We start from the raw sequence: 20,522 nt of genomic DNA on the forward strand, positions 1-20,522 counted from the left end.
TGGCAGGATCTGATAACGCAGTGTTCCTGCCGGCATCCGGACTTACCTTGTCTGGCTTTGACGGCGTGAGGTTTCTCCAGCTCTGTGATTCAAACTATGCTTAGGGCACGGAAGCCTGCCTCTGCCCGCATCTATTACAGAGTTTGGCATTCTTTTGGTCAATGGTGTTCCCACAGGAAGTTTGATCCTAAGGAGTTTAGGGTTTCCCGGGTACTGGCATTTTTCCAGGCTGGTTTAGAACTTTATCTTTGCCTGGCCACTTTGGCAATGCAAAAACCTGCACTCTGTCTGGTTCCAGAGAAAGATTGCTTCAATACCAGATGTTAGAATTTTTTTTCAGGGAGTTCTGCGAGTTCAGCCTTCTTTTGTCCCACCGTGGGATATGTCTTTGGTTCTTAAGGGGCTACAAGCTCCCCCATTTGCACCTCTGGACTTGAAATGGTTGACAGCAAAGACACTTTTTCTCCTCGCTATCTCTTCTGCACGCAGAGTCACTGATTTGGCAGCGCTTTTGTCGTTTCCCATTTTTTATTTGTTCTCACCAGGATAGAGCTGTTTTTCATACAAGGGAGGGTTATCTTCCTAAGGTAGTGTCCCGTTTTCATGTAAATGAAGAAATTGTAGCTCCAGCTTTTCTCACTCCAGACCTCTCTGTAGGCGAAGCCTCCATGGATGTAGTTCGTGCTCTTCGTATTTATGTGGAGCGTACAAACTCTGTTAGAAAATCAGGTGCTCTTTTTGTGTTATATGGTTTTCACAAACAAGGATGGCCAGCTAATAAGCAGAGCCTCAATGTGGTTACATATGACTTTCTCTCAGGTGTGTACACAGGCTGATCTCCCTGTCCCAAACACGGTCACAGCACATTCTACTCTGTCTGTAGGGCCATTGTGGGCTTTTAGTCGTGGTGCCTCTGCTGAACAATTGTGCAAGGCAGCCACGTGGTCTTCTGTCCACACTTTTCTTAGGTTCTATGCCTTTGATACTTTTGCCTCTCAGGATGCTTCCTTTGGGTGACTAGTTCTCCTTTCTTCTCTGGAGCGCCCCCTAACCCTTAGGGGAATTGCTTTAGGACATCCCTATGGATCCTGAAGAAGAAAATTAGAGTTATGGTAGAATTACCATTGATAACTCTTTCTTTGAGGTCCACTGGGCACCCACCCAGACGCACCTGGCTGCATTGGGTATTTTTTCTTTCTGTCATGGATTCCCTCATCTTGTGTGAGAGTGCTTTTGGTGTTAGATTACTCTTCCTGCTCCTGCCTTGAGGCTTGTTTACAAAACGAAAGGTCTGTGGCTGGGGGGCGGGGTATATATGGAGGAGGACCTGAGGCATCCTGGGAGCTGAAAGCTTTAAATGTTTGGTACGTGGATCTCTCCAACCACATTACCCCATGGTATCACTGTGGAGCCCCAAGAAATAGCGTTATCAATGGTAGACTTACCGTTGATAACTCTTATTTTTGTTCCTGTGGACTTCGCTATCCACTACTGTAGCCAGTGAGGTCTTCTGCCGGTATGCAGTCGGGAAGCCGGCGGACCTATTCCCGACAGCCGGCTTCCCGACTGCTTAATCCCGGCGAGGGTTAAATGACAGGTGTCTAAATCTAGACGCCTGTCATTTTACTGACGCCTGGAGACCGGCGCCCAGCATCCCGATCGAAGGGACGGCGAGTGCGGATAGCCGGGTGGGGGGGAATTTAGGATTAGGCACTCCCCCGAGGGTATGAGCCTCTCGCTGTGGATTCTAGCGGCAAAGCTTTGTATGAGCCTCTCACTGTGGATCACAAGTTGTACTGCTGGTAACTTACATCTCCTCGCTGGCATTCTGTCTCTCCACCTTCAGTGCTGCCTCTAGGCTCTGCACCTGCATCCTGCGCTGGTCCAGCTGGATCACGTGCTGCTTCATTTGAGCCTCCCACTCCTGCTTCTGCTCTTGTGCATATCGCAGGCTGTAGAAAGAATAACCATGATCACATAAATCGCACACAGGACTTTTAATGTGCCAGAAGTCTGTTCTGCCTGAGCATGGTGAATGCAGCATTGCCATTATAGGAAACAGGAAACCTGCACAATGTGCACAGCTTTGCAGCAAGTACAAGATGGACGCAAGGAAATGCAGAATGCGCAGTGGTTATGGTAAATCCCAGCATTCATTATAAATGGCATCTGTAGCAGTCAGTGATCCCTATTCCAAATTAACTGCTGCATTCACTATGCAGATGAAAAGACCACAGGCACATAATAAAGCACACAGCATATGTACAGCTGTATTCTGTGCTACATAATTAATAAGTCCATAACACCAATCCGAGCCATTTTACCCAAGCTTTACGTAATACACCGTCTGCCAAGTTGCTGTATTACTCAGTTGGCAAAATAAGAATAAAGGCTTAGAGGAGACTAACCTCTTTCATCTTCAGTTCATTTACTGTCTTAGATAAGGGATGGTGTTGTAAACTGAATTCAATATACTGCACTCGTGCTTTTCAGTAAGATCTTTACATCATCCAGATTGGGAGGTTTATTGTTCTGCCTTTGGGTATGACACAGACTTGCTCTCTGATCATCATTGTGATCTAATGCAACATAAATAAATCTTTCCTGGATAATGTAAATGCCTCATAGAAAAGTACAAAAAGGAAGAGACAAAACCGCAACAAGTCAGTCTGAATCACGGGTGTTATATGGTGGATGAGCTCAGCGGCGTCACAAGGGGGAGTGCGGGCCGCACCGGGCATCACCCGCCGAGGAGCGACACCAAGGTGCAGGCTCCCCCTCAGTGACAGGAGCCGGGTGCTGCACGGTAGCATTAAGTCACAGTGAGGGAGCCGGCACTAGCCACCACTCCATTGATAACTACGGGCCGGGGAGGTTCGGGCCGTGAGACCACACCCCTTCCCAGAGTCCACGCCCCCTTTTCGTCGGCCCCTGGCCAGTCCGTACTTATAGACAGAGAATATAACCATCTCGTTTGTTCAGTACAACCCTCAGATTTTTGTAAACAGATTCCTGCTATCCTGCTTTACATTCTCCCTCAAATTTACTGCCTGCCAAGTATTCCAACTCCACACAGTCTACTGCAGGTCTGCGGATGGAAGATTACAGACACCAGGCAATGTATGCCAAGTAGTGCATCTGCAATTCTAGGGTCAAATCCGCAATCTCTCGTCTCATCTTTACGTTTCCTGCTTTGAAATTCTAACTACAACGGAATTGCTGTTCGAGAACACGGCTAGTTATATTGAAAATCATATATATAGCACAGAATGATCTCTTAAGTCGTTGCAGAGGACTGCAAAGTAGGTGTGCACTTAAGATGCAGGGGACAGAAGAGAAATAGTGCACATAAAGAAGCATTTGAGGCCCACATGTCAGATTACAGGGCACAAAACACTGCAACAGGTATAGGTCAGCACAGAGAGCGGAAAGATGTACAGGTGCCATTACTAGACCCCTCACCTCTCCTCCACCTTTCTCTTCTCCTTCAGCGTGGCCTCCAAGCTCATCTGACTCTCTTTCAGCTCCCCCAACAGCGAGGTCACCTGGGCTTTCACAGACATCTTCTCTGAGAGTTGCTTCAAAGAAACAGAGACTGATATTACACATGTGTCTGTGGGGAATCTGTATGATTTACCGAAGGACCCATGCCCGGCGGTACAAATCCCGACAGCGGCAGCCCGACAATTATTAAAATCCCGATCGTCCCGAGGAAAGTATTCACTAACCTATTCTACCCCCTAACCCTCCCTTAGGGGTGCCTAAACCTAACCCCCCCCCCCTTACCCGCCGCCTAAACCTAATTCCCCAGAGGGGGGGTTAGGTTTAGGCACTTGGGGAGAAGGTTGGGGTTAGGCACCCTCCCCCTAGCCTAACCTCCTGGGGGGGTCCCTCCCGGGAAACCCTAAACACCCCCCTCCCCCCCCGCGGCGGCTATCCGGGCTCGGCGTCCCTTCGATCAGGACGCCGGGCACCGGTCGGTGTCGGTAAAATGACAGGCGGCTAGATTTAGATGCCTGTCATTTAACCCTCGCCAAGATTAAGCAGTCGGGAAGCCGGCTGTCGGGATTAGGTCTGCCGGCTTCCCGACTGCATACAGTCTGTGGCTTCAGTCGCTCTAAACAGCCCTTCTCGGCGCTCCAGGCCCCGGGCAAATCTTATATCTTATTCGCACATATAAAACATCTGGAAGTGACAGAACTACTCCCTAGTAGATCACACTGATCAATGTGATGTGCAACATTTGTACATCGGTGTGCGAATTAGCCGGGGCCTGTTGCGAGGCTGCGGCTTTTTCTCACACCAAGTTACATTTGTGCCTCATCTGCCACTTTGTACGTATTTTAAAACTAATTCCTGCGCGGTTAAAGTCGCAGGCCAGAATCTCTAGTGCACCGTGAGCTGTGTTTTGCTGCATCCGTGAATAAGGGCCGTATTCAATTAGACGCGAAAAGCCAAGATCCGCAAAGTAGTATCGTGGGTTGCGATTTTTAGCCTGTCTGAAAATTATCGCCGTATTCAATGCCATCCGCTTTTCGCGTTCGCGGAAAGTCAATGCAATGTAATAGGCGAAATAGATTTGCCTCTGAATAGGTGGAGAAAAGAAATGCTACATTTTTCTTTTGGGGTTCTAAGGTGGTGAAACCACTCAGAACCCTTGGGTTGTCCTAAAGGACAACTGTGTCAAAAAATTCCTGGAAAAAAACTTAACACCCCAAAAAATGTACTTTGAATTTGGGGCAAAAAAAAAAAATCTAAGTGGGGGGGACAAGTTCGCAAATCAGCAAAATATGGTTCTGGGGGTGCTCTAAGAAGGGGTAAAGTGTTTTGGGGATTGCAGGTGCTTTTTTGGGGGACGAATTTCACTATTTTTAAAACTTCACTTTGGAGACATTAAAAGATGCTTGCACCCATTTTCAGGTACCCAAAATTTGCCAGGACTACTTATCTCCAAAAAATACTTCTTTATGCCATTCTTCACCACTTGTGCAAAGACGCTAATTAGAGGCAATTGTACCAACTTAAGTACCCCAAACAGTTTTATTAGGGCTAATCGGGCACTACTACATTGATCCCCTAAGTTTCTGCATCTTTTTGGGGGGGGTACAGGCTGATTTCCCTGATTCTAACACCACTTTCTGCCTGTTCTGACTTTGCGTGTCACCGTTTTTGAGTCTTTTGGAATTGAAATGGGGAATGGCGGAGGCGCGCACGATGTTTCCGCAGCTTAAATACACGATGTAGGCGAAAAGTACGGCATGCGAAACGTTATCGCAGGTACGAAACTAAGTGAATACGGCCCTAAGATGCAAAATGCAAAGAAATAGTCCCTATGTTTTGCCGCTCGAATGCACCAGTGGCCTCATGCCATATTGAGAATAGGTGTACGAGGACACATCTGTATATAGTACAGTGCTGGTTGTGAAAGATCCCAGCATATACATGCCGACTTAACTTTCAGAGTGGGCTGCCAAGTCAGTAAATATAAAACCAGACTGGATTGTAAGTGACATACAAATCTTATAGTAGTAGCAGCGGAAAACACACACATGACCTAACAGCAATCCTAACAGCAATGTAGCCTGTGTAATTCATAGGTCAGGAACAGGCGACCCTACTGGCGATACGTGAACCTCCATTATAAAGCAGGACTGGGACTCATTCTTACTGTACCAAAACTGTTTAAGTTGATTTTGTTTAGTTTCCTATTAATGCCACTCCTGATACAGAGTGTGTGTGGTTACTGTAATTAGGCACGGCTTTCCAAAAGCCAGGAAGATCTGCTCTCTTCTAATCAGTCTATCCATCCTTATGTACTTCGATAGGTCCCGCCTACACGTAGGATACCCTTGCATTGTATTGTTTGACAGCATCCCAGAGTAATATGAAGAACAGTTAGATATTTTATACTCCATATAAAATTAAAAACATTTACTGTGAGATCAAATCTAGAAGAGTAGTGTTGCCAAATCAGCCATTTAAAACTAAAATTACTATGTATAATAAAACCAAAATGACACTGTACCATGGCTACATTGGCCCAGGGCATGGGGACTAAGGGCCTGATTAAGATCCGCCCGCAAATGCCGATATTTATGCGGATTGAGCGCTTGTTAGTCATTACACATACGTGAAAGTCGCACTGCGCACAAGCAGCGATTGAATTGTGATTACGCTAGCAGAGGATTCACTCGCAAACTCAGTGACAGGTAATCTGCGTTTGGGAAAGGTAAAGGGGAGGGATTGGAGAAATGCAGGCGTGTCAGTATCGTTTAACACTTTTCTGGGCGTACATAAATTAGCCACTGTGCTCTTGCTGGCAGCAGGAGAGCCCTGTGTGTGTCTGGAGACCCGCTGTGTCTGTGGCAATCTCAGACGCTACGCAGACGACTGATGGCCGCCTGATTTCTGATCAATGTGTCCGGTTTTGTGCGTGAGCGGCGAATGCAAGATGCTTTCAGTGGGTGTTTCTAAGCGCTGGATGGCAGGCGAGTCATTAGCATATTTTCGCAATTGTGATCCGTAAGAGATCACAGCTGCAATGGCCTTTGCGTGCAGATCTGAATCAGGCTACTTTACACGTACTCTTCCATGCAACAATGCCACAAGCAGAACAGCGTTTTATTGTATACATGAATGGGGGCAGATTTAATTCAATGCATTGATCTGCCAGTTACAGTAGGAAAGTTCTGCTTGAATCTCCATAGGCTGCCAGCTGAATCTGTCTTCTGAAGTTACTACACTTTGTCCTATGTGCAGCGCAGTTTGATTCGTGGACTTTCCCAGACAGATGAAATTTGTTTGCAAGATAAATGTCACATGTTACAGGATTGGATGAAGGCAAAGTTGAACCCCACCCCCTGTGCATATCCTGCTCTTGCTGTGTTTGTGCTGCTATATATCGTGGTAGATGATTTTTACCTGCAGCTGTCGCCTTGTCTCTGCTCCCTGATCTGCCAACTGGCACTTGAGATCGGAAGCCTCCCTCTGCAGCTTCTGTATCTGTTCCTGGAGCTGAGCGTTCCTGTAACAGAGAAGATTATGTTTGCTGCCGTCTCCACACTCTCCTGGTTGTCGTCAGCTTCAAATCAATACTCACCAGCTCTCTGTCTTCTTCAGCTTCTCCAGAAGTCCCTGATCCGTACTCGCCTTCCTGAAACAAACAAAAAAAACAACCAGACAGTGAGCGGGTGACGAGGTCAGGTGGTTCTGAATCCCTATTTGTCACACCGGTAACTCACCGGTCACCTGGTCCCGGAGTGACTTGTAAGTCTGGAAGTGGCTTCCGCTCGGGAGACTCTTCCTGGAACAATTAGACAGAGGTCAATAGAATCATGGGAGACTAGAACTGGCGACCAGCGCACTGAACCGCAGATCTCAAGCCTGAATTATGACGCCATTTGTAGGCGCTGAGCCTGAGATCCGGTGTTCATTCTGCTGTAATTATATACAAAATTATTTTCAAATACACAATAATATGATGCAATCACTGCTTGTATGCTAGTAATTATATAAGATTACCTTTGCCCCCAGGCAACCACTGGCTTAGCTTTGCAAGTGTATGACTACTAGTTTGCTATATTGAGGAACTAGGCTCCACCATGTGTCTTCAGGTTTAAGAGGAGTTGCTTAAAAGACATTGCCGACCGTCACATGACTTTCATTTATTGGTTTGTTCATGTCCTCCTGCAACTTTTACTACTCTTTTAATGTCCCTTCCTGGCCGTCTTCTGTATGGTTTAGCCATACCTTTGTATCAGCAGGCAGAGTGCCTCATTACCGTCAGCCACAGCACAGCTCTAGTTTAATTGCTGCATAGAATACAATGTTACCCATATTTGTGTGTTATCCCTACTGTATGATATAAAGTCATGGTTAGAAACTACAGAAGAGCCAGATCTGGCAATATTTAAAATGTTGCAGAAGGGCATGTACATACCAGGAAATTAAAGTTGCTTGAATGTGGAATACCATTTTAACTAGAACAGCAATATTTCATCTTCCTCCACTAGGGGGCAGAGGGATCACTCTGGGTATAGCCTGGAGAGGAGAGTGTGGGCACCAAACATTGAATTGTAAATTCCTGAGAGCCCAGGCTTTCTCTCCTCTATACCCTGCCCCCAGGCACCAGTAATATATCTGCAATGGCAATCTTATGTGACATCACGTACAGTGTGGTTCTTAAGATATACTCTGAACCTTAGTGATCAGAACATTTCCTGATGCTGGTACTAAGGGCCTGATTCAGACCCGCTCGCTAGGATGCGTTCGCTTCTAGCTGGCTGATTTCCACATTCTGCGCATGTGTTACGCATCACAGTACGCGTGCGCGAACCACTGCGAGAGTTTGGGAAACGTTTGCTCGTTGCGCATAGACTGCCCAGCAGAGTGAGTGACAGGAGAAGCCGTTTGTGGGTGGTAACAGGGGCTGGCCATTAGTAACGGGAGAGTGGAGATGTGAATGGAGGCGCGCCTGAGCGCCTCAACGCCATTTCAGAGGCGTGCTAATTAAGAGGCAGCGTCACTGTACCCGTCAAAACATAAGAAATACAGGTGCTGAACTCCAAATTAACTGTATAGAAATAAATAAATTTTTGCAGTGAATAGAGGTTTTTGGCATAATCTTGGCCAAGGTCATGGGCCTACCCACCACATCCGGGTAACCTCTGTCGCGTAGGTCCCTAACATACTAGGGTTCAAATCCAGAGCGCAGGACACCTCCAAACTGGCCCAGCTAATCCGCCCCAGGGCACCGCCATAGTAAGAAAAGTGCAGTGTAAAAGAGATAGTTTAGAGCAGCCAGAGCTGCATATAAAGAATGAAAATAAAAAAGTGTACATGTATAATAAGCAAACAGTGAAGGGTTAAAATGTGTTATAATGCGGTGCCCTGAAACAGATCAACCAATGCAATCCAGGGGGACCCACCACCCCAAAAATGAACCAAAGCTACACTACACAGTCTAAATATTTGTAGGACTTACCTATATTGTGCCCCTGACTGGAGTGCATATTACTATGCCAGACTCCATGCTCTAAACCAATGTGGTGGGTAGGCCCATAACCTTGGCCAAGATTATGCCAAAAACCTCTATTCACTGCAAAAATGTATTTATTTATATACAATCAGTTAAGTTGGTGTTGAGCACCTGTATTTCTTCTTTTTGTGCATATATCAATTGTCTCCACAGGTAGCACCTCCAAATCTATCTATCTATATTTATTCAGGGTGTGCAGTCTGAGGTCCATTTCCTATATAAATCCAGTCATTGTACACGTCACCTGGCTGATTTTTACACTCAAGTGATCGCAGTGCTTGTGGGAGGGTATAGTCAAGCGCTGCGATCGCATCCGATGGTACCCGATGTACCAATGGTTGCATACACTTCCTGGAGCCGACGTGTGCAAGTTGGCGTCTTAAGACAGGCTTTTGGGCGTCTTCATACACAAAGCGATCACACGCTAAGACATAGTGGGCGTGCGCCGGATTTGCATACGCTGGGTGCGAGCGTACGCATCTAGCGAGCCTGAATCGAGCCCTAAAAGTCAAACCTGATTTCTCTAACTCCCATCGGTGGTGCGGATACTGGAGGCTGCGCTGTGTGAACGGATGTGTGCAAGACATGATCTCACCTGCTCGGCTCGAGGTGGCCCCTGGTGATTTCGTGCTGTCTCTTTGATTGTTTCACACACACTGGGTGTCAGAGTTTCGCAGGAGGACATAGAGGTCCCAGGGCTGCTGTTATCCTAATAACACACAGCACAGAAGTCAAGAAGGGGCCAAGCCGAGGAGTCAGGCAGAGGAAAAGACATGGGGGGCATATATAATTATATATCATTCGGGACAGGAAATCTGAGGCATTGCTCCAAGCATCCAATCAGATCTTAGCTGTCATTTTCTAATCTGCATTTCAAAGAATAACAGCCGTCATATGATTGATTACTACCGGCAAATCCAAAGTCTTCTTGTGCATTAATATTTATAAATGTTCCCTTATTGTACACGAGGCTAGCTAAACAGAGAGAAGCCTGAATGGGTAATTTACTAAAGGCATACATTATCCCCAGCTAGGCAGTTTAACTTACCTGACTGCATTTGGTTGTAATAAGGTAAAACTATTTCAAACGTGCCTGGCCATCGATTAATTCAGTGGTTCTCAAACTCGGTCCTCAGGACCCCAGACAGTTCACATTTTACAGGTCACCCAGCAGATGCACAGGTGTATTTATTACTCACTGACACATTTTAAAGGTTCGACAGGTGAAGCTAATTATTTCTCTTGCGATTCTGTGAGGAGACCTGGAAAACATGCACCGTTTGGGGTCCTGAGGAACGAGTCTGAGAACCTGTGGATTAACACATACACTATTCATGTAGCTGTGGGTATATATTTCAAGTTACGATAGCTGACATTCCTGTTCTAACCATTTCCTCACAGGACATTTACACCTGGGCATGGGGAACCTGTGTTTAACAGTGTTAAACCACACAAACATTGCTATGACTGCTAGAATTAATAAAGCTTTAATAAACAGATTGCCGATTCACTATTTAATACATCTAGGTCTATCCATTGCGAGAAGCACACACGAAAATGTAGCCTAGAGTGTAGCACAGAAGCCAGGAGGAGGAAGAATTACAACTTTGGATTTAGCCACAGGAAATGCCTGAATAACAGCAGCTAAAGGAAAGCGTCTAGAACAGAGGTTCCTAAGGCACCCTAACGGTCCAGGTCTTAAGGATAACCATGCTTGGGCACAGGTGACATCAGACTGTTTGATTTACCCATCATCTGTGCTCAGCCATGGATAGCCTTAAAACCTGCACTGTTAGGGTGCCTTGAGGATCGAGTTTGGGAATCATTGGTCTTGAACAGGGGAGGGGAACCCTTTTTCTGCTGAGGTCGATTTTGATATATAAAACATTATTGCGAGCCGGGTGCAGGCCATTTCCTCTCCATATGACATCATACAGGGGTGGGGTCACAATTACAGATGATTGCAGCAATGCCCGGAGCATCCTGAGGATGCTCCGGGAGCTGTAAGTGCAGCGGTGTGACCGTCTGAAGCATCCTCAGGACACTCCAGGCGGCACTGCTGCATAGATTGGCTGCAGGATGCCATTCTAGACACCCTGCTAGCCAGATGAGGCTAGCAGAAAAAAGCTCAGATGGCCAGACCAAATAATTCGGGGGCCTTATATGGCCCCCCGGGCCCAAGGTTCCCTATCCCTGGTCTAGAACAAAGAGCACAGCAGGCATCGCTGCTTTACACTGTGGGTAAAGTTTGCACACAGGGGTGGCAGCCATTTTGTTGAAGCCACTTTGTGTGTTTCTCACAGGTTTCATGGCTGCAAAATATCAAAAAGGAGCCAGCCAATCATTTTAAATTAAATCAATTATATGGGTTAAATATTATGTACCCCTTTTATCCATCTCTAGCAGTAGTTCACTACATAATCTAACATGTACTTTGTACATAGAATCACTGATCGATCTGCAATCGCTTAGTAAGTCCCACTCCCTGTTTGCTAAGGAAGACCTTGGCATATTGAGAGATAAAAGTGGACATAGCATTTAAAGGAACAGTACCCTGCAAAGTCTAAATGGGACTTATTTTTACTCGGTCTTTATGTTGGCGTGAGGACACTGGTTTTATCGTATTGACGAGATACTTTAAAAAAAATAGATGCACATTATCAGCAGGTCAATGATTCCAGTAAAACGAGTAAATACCTCTTCAGGCACCTTTTTCAGAAGTTTCTGGGTATATATAGCATCTTCTGCGAGACCCCGGTCTGTCTGCGCATCTGTCATGGGCTGGTCTTCCCTGGTTGTTGCCTCTTGCTGCTTTAGCGACGCTTCGAGCTGGGCTTGTAGGAGATGCCGTTCCTTATTCAAACTCTGCACCAAGTTCTTAGCTTCGTTGAACTTGTACGCAATGAAATCCCGCTCTTTCCTCTGCGTGTCCTGAAAGTCCAGCATCTCACTGTGTCTCTTCCGCAGCATGGCGTTACTCTGCTCAAGGGCCACTGGTGGAAGAGGATGCACAATATCAGGGGAATTAGACAGCGTGAAGTGTATTATGTGCCAATCAAATGGATTACCAGCTACAAAGTGTAGAACGATGTATTTCTCTGCAAACTTGTCTTACAACACCTTTCCCCAAAATGTAATATTAAATACAGGCATGCAAATCTCTAATTATAAAGCACAGTATGATTTCTAGCTTCTGATTGGTTAGGCCAGGTGCTGTTTTCATTGCACACGCTGCACAGAGAATAGAGAGTACAATATCCGGTGGCTCCAGCTCTCCTCGGCCTGTAGGAAGCAAAAGATGGTAGCTGCTGCCTCTTTTCCAGCCAGGATTATAAGGCAAGGAATGAGGACTAAGATCATTTCTGCAAATAAATCCACACAACTGTGCAAGCAGGAAATGATGGCTCTGCATGTTATGACATTTTATTATATGTACATCCTGATTGTTTGCAGAAGTGTAATTACGGTGTATCAGCAGTCATCCTCTTAATGCCCTGGATGACAACACGAGGAGAACCACTTATTTAAATAATTTTTTATCTTTTTTCCCCAGAAATTCATCACAGGTCTGAGCGATTTAGGTTTGTGAACGTTGCTAGTAGGTTGCTTTATAACATCAGCCTATTTCTGGTTTAGCAGGCATGACTGAAAGTTATCCAGTTCATTTTTATTAGACGATTTCCACCATGATAATCCCCAACCAGATATCCTCTACATATAGCAATAAACGTGTAGCCAAATCCATGTAAGGCCGGTCACGATGTCTGTGTACACAGCCAGAGGCGGTCACTGCCCCTCCAGATTTCCCATTCATCCCAGTCGGCATCTAGACTATCACAATGAGATGATAACTGGGATGTGTGCTGTGATTTGGGCGCTAACAAAAGCAAGTAATGCAAATGACGACAGGTGAAAGTTCATAGAGCTCCTGTTTCCTTATTAAGATAATACTTGAAGCATTATCTCCTGCTCAAACAAAAATTACAACCTAAAGGGCTCCACAACTACAGCAACGGTCCTTCAGACTGAAATCTTGTCCTGTGGAAGTCAAACTTTTTGTGACTTTAGCCCGAGACCCTGAAGGCTCACACATCACTCACCTCTCAGGTCCTGATTTTCAACACACAAGCGTTGAAAAGCCTCATGATTAGAAACATCAGGTGGGATGGTCTCCGGCTTCCCCAAAGATTCATCCCCAGGGCCGTAGCTTCCACCTTGGCTCTCATTGTGTTGCACCATTTCGGCGGTCTGCCCTTGGGCGCTCATTTACTGCACGCGGACTCTTCAGGTTACCAGTCTGCATGAAATGGACGGAAGCCACAATTACATCAGGTTACATTATAAACACATTTCATCAGTAAAGTGGAACTCCACACATTTTTCTTCTCATTAAAAAAAATATATATATCATATTCTCAGCTGATAATGATTGATTTGCAAATCACCTTATTCGTTCATTTGAATTATCCTGCTGGTCTTTAGTAACGGAGTTTGGAGTGCGAGCCTTCAAAAGTTCCCTCTCATTCAACTGGATATCACAGATAAGGTGCTCACACAAATATGACACTGCAGCCACTATCAGCAATTACGTAATATCTCAGACATGTAGCTGAAATAACCCCAAACACAGATAATGGCTGTTACATAATTCAGAGGATCATTATCGGTCATGGCTGAAAAGTGGTCAGAACACTGAGTCATCACCAACAGGCTACTATGGAGCTCTCCTCAAGGAGCCTAATAGACTGAGACTGATTTTACCATTTTGGGCTATAAACGTGTGGTTAAAGTTGTTATCCTGTTACTAGACCCTTGGTTAGTTTAGCAGGATTGGCTGTTTGTGGCCAGCCCCTACACTATAGTGACCATTACCCTTTGGTGCTGCAGCCCCTACACTATAGAGACCATTACCCTTTGGTGTTGCAGCCCCTACACTATAGAGACCATTACCCTTTGGTGTTGCAGCCCCTACACTATAGAGACCATTACCCTTTGGTGCTGCAGCCATACACTATAGAGACCATTACCCTTTGGTGCTGCAGCCCCTACACTATAGAGACCATTACCCTTTGGTGTTGCAGCCCCTACACTATAGAGACCATTACCCTTTGGTGCTGCAGCCCCTACACTATAGAGACCATTACCCTTTGGTGCTGCAGCCCCTACACTATAGAGACCATTACCCTTTGGTGCTGCAGCCCCTACACTATAGAGACCATTACCCTTTGGTGCTGCAGCCATACACTATAGAGACCATTACCCTTTGGTGCTGCAGCCCCTACACTATAGAGACCATTACCCTTTGGTGCTGCAGCCCCTACACTATAGAGACCATTACCCTTTGGTGCTGCAGCCCCTACACTATAGAGACCATTACCCTTTGGTGCTGCAGCCATACACTATAGAGACCATTACCCTTTGGTGTTGCAGCCCCTACACTATAGAGACCATTACCCTTTGGTGCTGCAGCCCCTACACTATAGAGACCATTACCCTTTGGTGCTGCAGCCATACACTATAGAGACCATTACCCTTTGGTGCTGCAGCCATACACTATAGAGACCATTACCCTTTGGTGTTGCAGCCCCTACACTATAGAGACCATTACCCTTTGGTGCTGCAGCCCCTACACTATAGAAACCATTACCCTTTGGTGCTGCAGCCCTTACACTATAGTGACCATTACCCTTTGGTGCTGCAGCCATACACTATAGAGACCATTACCCTTTGGTGTTGCAGCCCCTACACTATAGAGACCATTACCCTTTGGTGTTGCAGCCCCTACACTATAGAGACCATTACCCTTTGGTGTTGCAGCCCCTACACTATAGAGACCATTACCCTTTGGTGTTGCAGCCCCTACACTATAAAGACCATTACCCTTTGGTGCTGCAGCCCCTACACTATAGAGACCATTACCCTTTGGTGTTGCAGCCCCTACACTATAGAGACCATTACCCTTTGGTGTTGCAGCCCCTACACTATAGAGACCATTACCCTTTGGTGCTGCAGCCATACACTATAGAGACCATTACCCTTTGGTGTTGCAGCCCCTACACTATAGAGACCATTACCCTTTGGTGCTGCAGCCCCTACACTATAGAGACCATTACCCTTTGGTGCTGCAGCCATACACTATAGAGACCATTACCCTTTGGTGCTGCAGCCATACACTATAGAGACCATTACCCTTTGGTGTTGCAGCCCCTACACTATAGAGACCATTACCCTTTGGTGCTGCAGCCCCTACACTATAGAAACCATTACCCTTTGGTGCTGCAGCCCTTACACTATAGTGACCATTACCCTTTGGTGCTGCAGCCCCTACACTATAGAGACCATTACCCTTTGGTGCTGCAGCCCCTACACTATAGAGACCATTACCCTTTGGTGCTGCAGCCCCTACACTATAAAGACCATTACCCTTTGGTGCTGCAGCCATATACTATAGAGACCATTACCCTTTGGTGTTGCAGCCCCTACACTATAAAGACCATTACCCTTTGGTGCTGCAGCCCCTACACTATAGAGACCATTACCCTTTGGTGCTGCAGCCCCTACACTATAAAGACCATTACCCTTTGGTGCTGCAGCCCCTACACTATAAAGACCATTACCCTTTGGTGCTGCAGCCATATACTATAGAGACCATTACCCTTTGGTGCTGCAGCCCCTACACTATAAAGACCATTACCCTTTGGTGCTGCAGCCCCTACACTATAAAGACCATTACCCTTTGGTGCTGCAGCCATATACTATAGAGACCATTACCCTTTGGTGTTGCAGCCCCTACACTATAGAGACCATTACCCTTTGGTGCTGCAGCCCCTACACTCTAAAGACCATTACCCTTTGGTGCTGCAGAGAAGTGAATACATATTAGATTCCGTTTTTCTATCTTGACCGCAGGAACACTGAACAACAATGATTTGCAAAGCTTCTTAACAACTGGAGGATATGGAAGAAACAAACAAACAATCTTTTAGAGTCATTTCCACCTACTTGAAGTTTAGGATGTCAACATAATTAAAAGGTATAATGAGAAGGATGGGGGGTGGGGGGGGCAGGAGCGATATAGCAATCTGCCGTAGGAGTATTCCAATATTCCAAATGATGAGGGCCCGGAAGATACAGATGAGCAAGGACCCACAAGGAGGATCCATGTTAAGGCAGGAAAAAGAAAAACACAATATATTGCTCTTTTAATCTATTAAATATAAACCTATTACATATAAGTATTAAAATTAGGAGTATTACTTGAGGTTTTAATGCATAAGTGCATGTAAGCAAATTCCAAAACATTGTATTAAATGAGGTCTACGGCACCTATCTTTGTTTAATGTGCGCGGCGCTGAGTTACTTGTAAACGCTGATCATTCCATTTCTGTGCATGAATGCAATTGAAAACAAAATGATATATGGGGCAGCACAGACAGTGTAATGGTTAGCATTACTGCCTCACAGCACTGAGGTCGTGGGTTCAATTCCCACCACTGCCCTACCCATGTGGAGTTTGTATATTCTCCCTGTGCTTGCGTGGGTTTCCTCCGGGTTTCCTCCTACACTCCAAAAATATACTGGTAGGCTAATTGACTCCCAACGAAAAACTAACCTTAGTGTGTAATTATGAGTGTGTACATGTGATAGGGAATATAGAGTGTGAGCTCCCCTGGGGCAGGGACTGATGTGAATGGCCAAATATTCTCTGTAAAGCGCTGCAGAATGTGTGCGCGCGCTATGTAAATTACAGGTAATAAATAATAATAAATAATATATTCACCTTAATGGGAGCAAACTGAAGTCGAGAAGGGTTTACATACGCATTCGGGTTTTAGGAGATGACAACTTTTTATTTTGGCACCACAGACGCATTCTTAAAAAAAGAAAAACGGTGGATAAATTTGTTAACCCATGCATAACTTGTGTTTTTACTCGCATTTATTCGTGTGTTACTAAACACACTGCAAACAGCACATGGCCTAAATACTGCATCGGGCACCAGAATAGGACTGACCACAACACGCTGCTTCAGATCCCCTAGTCTAGCAGCAAATCTCTACCAGCCGGCTTTCACTATTATTCATCTGGTATAGTACCTTAGCAGACTTCCTTCTCAGTTTCCAAGGGGCCAATTTATCAAAATGTATTTGAGGTAAAATCCCCGAAAACACCCGATTTCGGGGGTTTAGCTCAAATACTAAGTATCCCCCGGATGTATTAAAAAGGGACCACAGCAGGTATCTCCGATACCTGCCGTGATTCCTCCATTGCAGCTGGCAGCCGCCTCCCCCATAGGTTTCTATGGGGGATGCGATGCTGCCAAATTTAGCAATATCCAGAATGCGATGGGTTCCAGATATTGGCGCCCCCAGCTAACGCCATCTGAAGATGACGTTAGCCCATGTAGCCTACGGGCTACACAGCACACTATTAGCCGGCGGAGTGATCCGCCAGAACCCTCCCCAGCTTTGGCGGATGTGCAGTCCAGGGGACTCCGAATGCGCACCACCCCCTGTAGTGGTCGCCAGCTCTCCGAAGACATCACAGGGACAGGCTCCGAAAGGAGCCTGTATCCCTGCATGTCCCGGATGATACATGGGCGTTACTGGCATGCCCTGATCGCGTTGCAAAAGCGATCCTTGATAAATGGGCCCCAAAGACACAGGACATGGCATATAAAAAGTGCCTTGATATGAAATACTGACAAATGAACACAGCAGAGTTGAGCACAGAAATGGATCAGCCTTTAGTTAACGGTATTTTGTGATGAACATTGTTCTCATTATATATTTCCACTTCTCACAACCGTTTAGTAGTGAAATACAGCTCGGGAGAACTCGCTCACAAAAACATTATGGGCAAATGCTCTTGCAGTCTATATGAACGGAATATGGAATACTTTACTCAATACAGTGAATTATATGACTATTAGTCATTCTTGACCATGTAACAGCAAGGGGAGTAAATAATACCACTTTCATACATACACCAATTAACCGCATTTTTTCCTGTGCACATACATCGACCTCGGGTCTTTGCTATGTCTGAACAGAAACTACCCGGGTTGGAGTCACAGATCCGCGACCCAGCAATTGGCCAGGGTTATTCCCAAGACCTGCAACCCGAGTCAGTGTCCCAACTTAGGTCTGAAAGGCATAACCTGGGTCTTGATGACCCCGGCCATGCCTAAAAAGACTTGATTGGCGGGCACAGTAGCGCTTGGAGAGGACATCATCTACAAGCGTCCACTGTTAGACGGAAGATCCGGGTCAATGGAAAACCCGAGTCCGGTGTGAAGGGCGACGACCTGGAAATAACCTGGGACCATCGCCCAGATGTGAAAGGGGGCAAGTACTGAAACCCCGGCTTCAACCCATGTTCTGTGTCCAGGGTTCCGATCCAGGTCAAAGCCGGGGTTTATGTCTGAAAGGAGTATAAGAGGCAACTTCAGTCTAGGGGGGGGGGGGGGGGGTCTGATGGTGATGGGGAGCGTATCACCATTGATGGGAGTCCATCGGTGCCATGTATCGTGGCTGATCCCCGATGGTGAGCTCCACCCACCGCTATGCGCAGTCTGTGCATGTTCATAATAAAACCATTGATTGCTCGCCATCCATAATTTACCGATGGTAGAAAGCCATTGGACATCTATGGCAGAGCTGTCGATGGTCAGCAATATATGAGGCATCTATAACACATTACAACAGGGTACTATTCCATGTAATACACAAAGTCTCCTAATGATAGATGGAATTAGTACACACACACACACACATATATATATATATATATATATATATATATATATATATATATATATATATATATATATATATATATATATATATATATATATATATATATATATATATATATATATATATATATATATATATATATATACACATATATACATATATACATACATACATACACACACACCGCTGCTCCTCCTCCTCACCTCTAGGTGGAAATTCAGTTGTGTTGCGCGCTGGTGGCCACTAGATGGCACCCAACTGAGCAATTCAATTGTTGCTCCTTTGGGACGCGCACAGCCACTGACATTTCTACTTGCAGCCCCGAGCTGGCGAGCAGAAATTACCGAAAAGTCGCCCGTTTGAGCACTAAAATTAGACTTTTCGTGGGCGCAACAATGTCCCGTCATTTTGAAGGGCTGCTAACTAGTTTAATTAATAATGACCCTGACTTACTTGCTGGAGACTTCAGTACAAGCCCCAGCCCCGCTCAACTGGGTGAATGCATCGCACACACACTGATTTACTAGAGCTAAGCAATGCACAGGGGATCTCTGACTACACCTTACTAAAGAGGAATCGCCTTCAGAGGATTTTATGGTTCAAAGTAGATTTCTGATTGTAACCAGGGAAAAGAGGAATAGCTGCACTAGCTAGCACAGTCTACATCACTAAAGGCAGTAACTCAAACCCCATGGTGTATATAACATATAGCACACAGCAACATTCCGTCTGTGGCTTCCACGCTCTAGAACACTGATATAGATTCCAGAACAATGAGAACTGTACAGAATCAAAGGGAATGACTTAATTTGCTGCTGTCCCTACTAAGAGAGATGAGGGCAAGTTCAGATTACCACCTTATGGGCCCGATTCAAGAAGCTGTCCCCTTTAAAAAAGGGAATGCATTAAGCACATAACAGAACATTGTCATGTAGAACAGTTCCCATAGAAAAGGAAAAAGGTGGTATTATCCATTATCAACCAATCAGAAGCTTGCTTTCATTTTCTTAACTGTGCTAGATATATGACAATTGTAATCTGATAGCTATGTGAAATGCCTCTTCTGCACAGTTTCCGAAAATAACCATTTATGAATGTCCTTCAGTGTCCAAAAAAAAGCAATGGAGGGTAACCGTAATGCAAATAAATACAGTATTAAAAATATGAAACAATTTTAGTGCATTGTACCAGTGGTGGCCAATATTAGACAGTATTTAAAAGCCAGTCAGCCTGACACCATCCATGCATTCAGCTTGCTTTAGAAGACACATAAGACGTTTTGTCGCTGAACCTACAGAGGATTTATAGAAAGAAAATTCAGCAAAGCCTTTACCACAATATCACGATTTACAAGACGACCAGTAAAGATAAAGGACAGGGAAGCAATGCGGAGTTTAACTGTGCAAAAAGTCAATGGTTACTTTTTCATCCCATTACAAAGTAAGTAGACAAAACCAACAATAGAATGGTGACACCTTCTAACACCACAAAATATGGTTCTACAGACTACAGCCATCACTTTTTCCAAAACGCTGACGGGATGTTGAGAGCGCAATACCTGGGATCTCTAAATGGATCTTAGCGCTCTCCTGTAGAACCTCAGTCCCTGACAACATATAGTATACATCTTCAGCTTAGTGTAGAAATACTGTCAAGAGATGCCCTGCTTTGCTTTGTAATGACGGGATGTACAGTGGTGGTTGAAAGTTTGTGAACCCTTCAGAATT

General features: G+C 45.4%; 1 protein-coding gene across 8 annotated transcripts in view; it reads right to left on the reverse strand.

The window, feature by feature from the left end:
• Nucleotides 1-20,522, reverse strand: part of IKBKG (inhibitor of nuclear factor kappa B kinase regulatory subunit gamma) — a 40,528-nt gene that overhangs the window by 6,155 nt on the left and 13,851 nt on the right. For 3 of the 8 annotated variants that reach the window (XM_088453410.1, XM_088453414.1, XM_088453409.1), the window contains exons 3-11: nucleotides 16,818-16,910; nucleotides 13,138-13,334; nucleotides 11,735-12,030; nucleotides 9,633-9,746; nucleotides 7,242-7,303; nucleotides 7,100-7,153; nucleotides 6,922-7,024; nucleotides 3,463-3,578; nucleotides 1,812-1,952 (exon numbers count right to left, since the gene is read on the reverse strand). In XM_088453410.1, coding sequence (XP_088309536.1) covers nucleotides 1,812-1,952; nucleotides 3,463-3,578; nucleotides 6,922-7,024; nucleotides 7,100-7,153; nucleotides 7,242-7,303; nucleotides 9,633-9,746; nucleotides 11,735-12,030; nucleotides 13,138-13,303 — 1,052 coding nt within the window. In that variant the 5' untranslated portion in view covers nucleotides 13,304-13,334; nucleotides 16,818-16,910. The remainder of the gene's footprint in view (nucleotides 1-1,811; nucleotides 1,953-3,462; nucleotides 3,579-6,921; nucleotides 7,025-7,099; nucleotides 7,154-7,241; nucleotides 7,304-9,632; nucleotides 9,747-11,734; nucleotides 12,031-13,137; nucleotides 13,335-16,817; nucleotides 16,911-20,522) is intronic. The other 5 variants (XM_088453412.1, XM_088453411.1, XM_088453413.1 and 2 more) reach the window with 4 other exon arrangements.

The sequence above is a fragment of the Taudactylus pleione genome, unplaced genomic scaffold (genome assembly GCF_031769625.1).
Source record: "Taudactylus pleione unplaced genomic scaffold, aTauple2 ptg000579l, whole genome shotgun sequence".
Taxonomy (NCBI): Eukaryota; Metazoa; Chordata; class Amphibia; order Anura; family Myobatrachidae; genus Taudactylus; species Taudactylus pleione.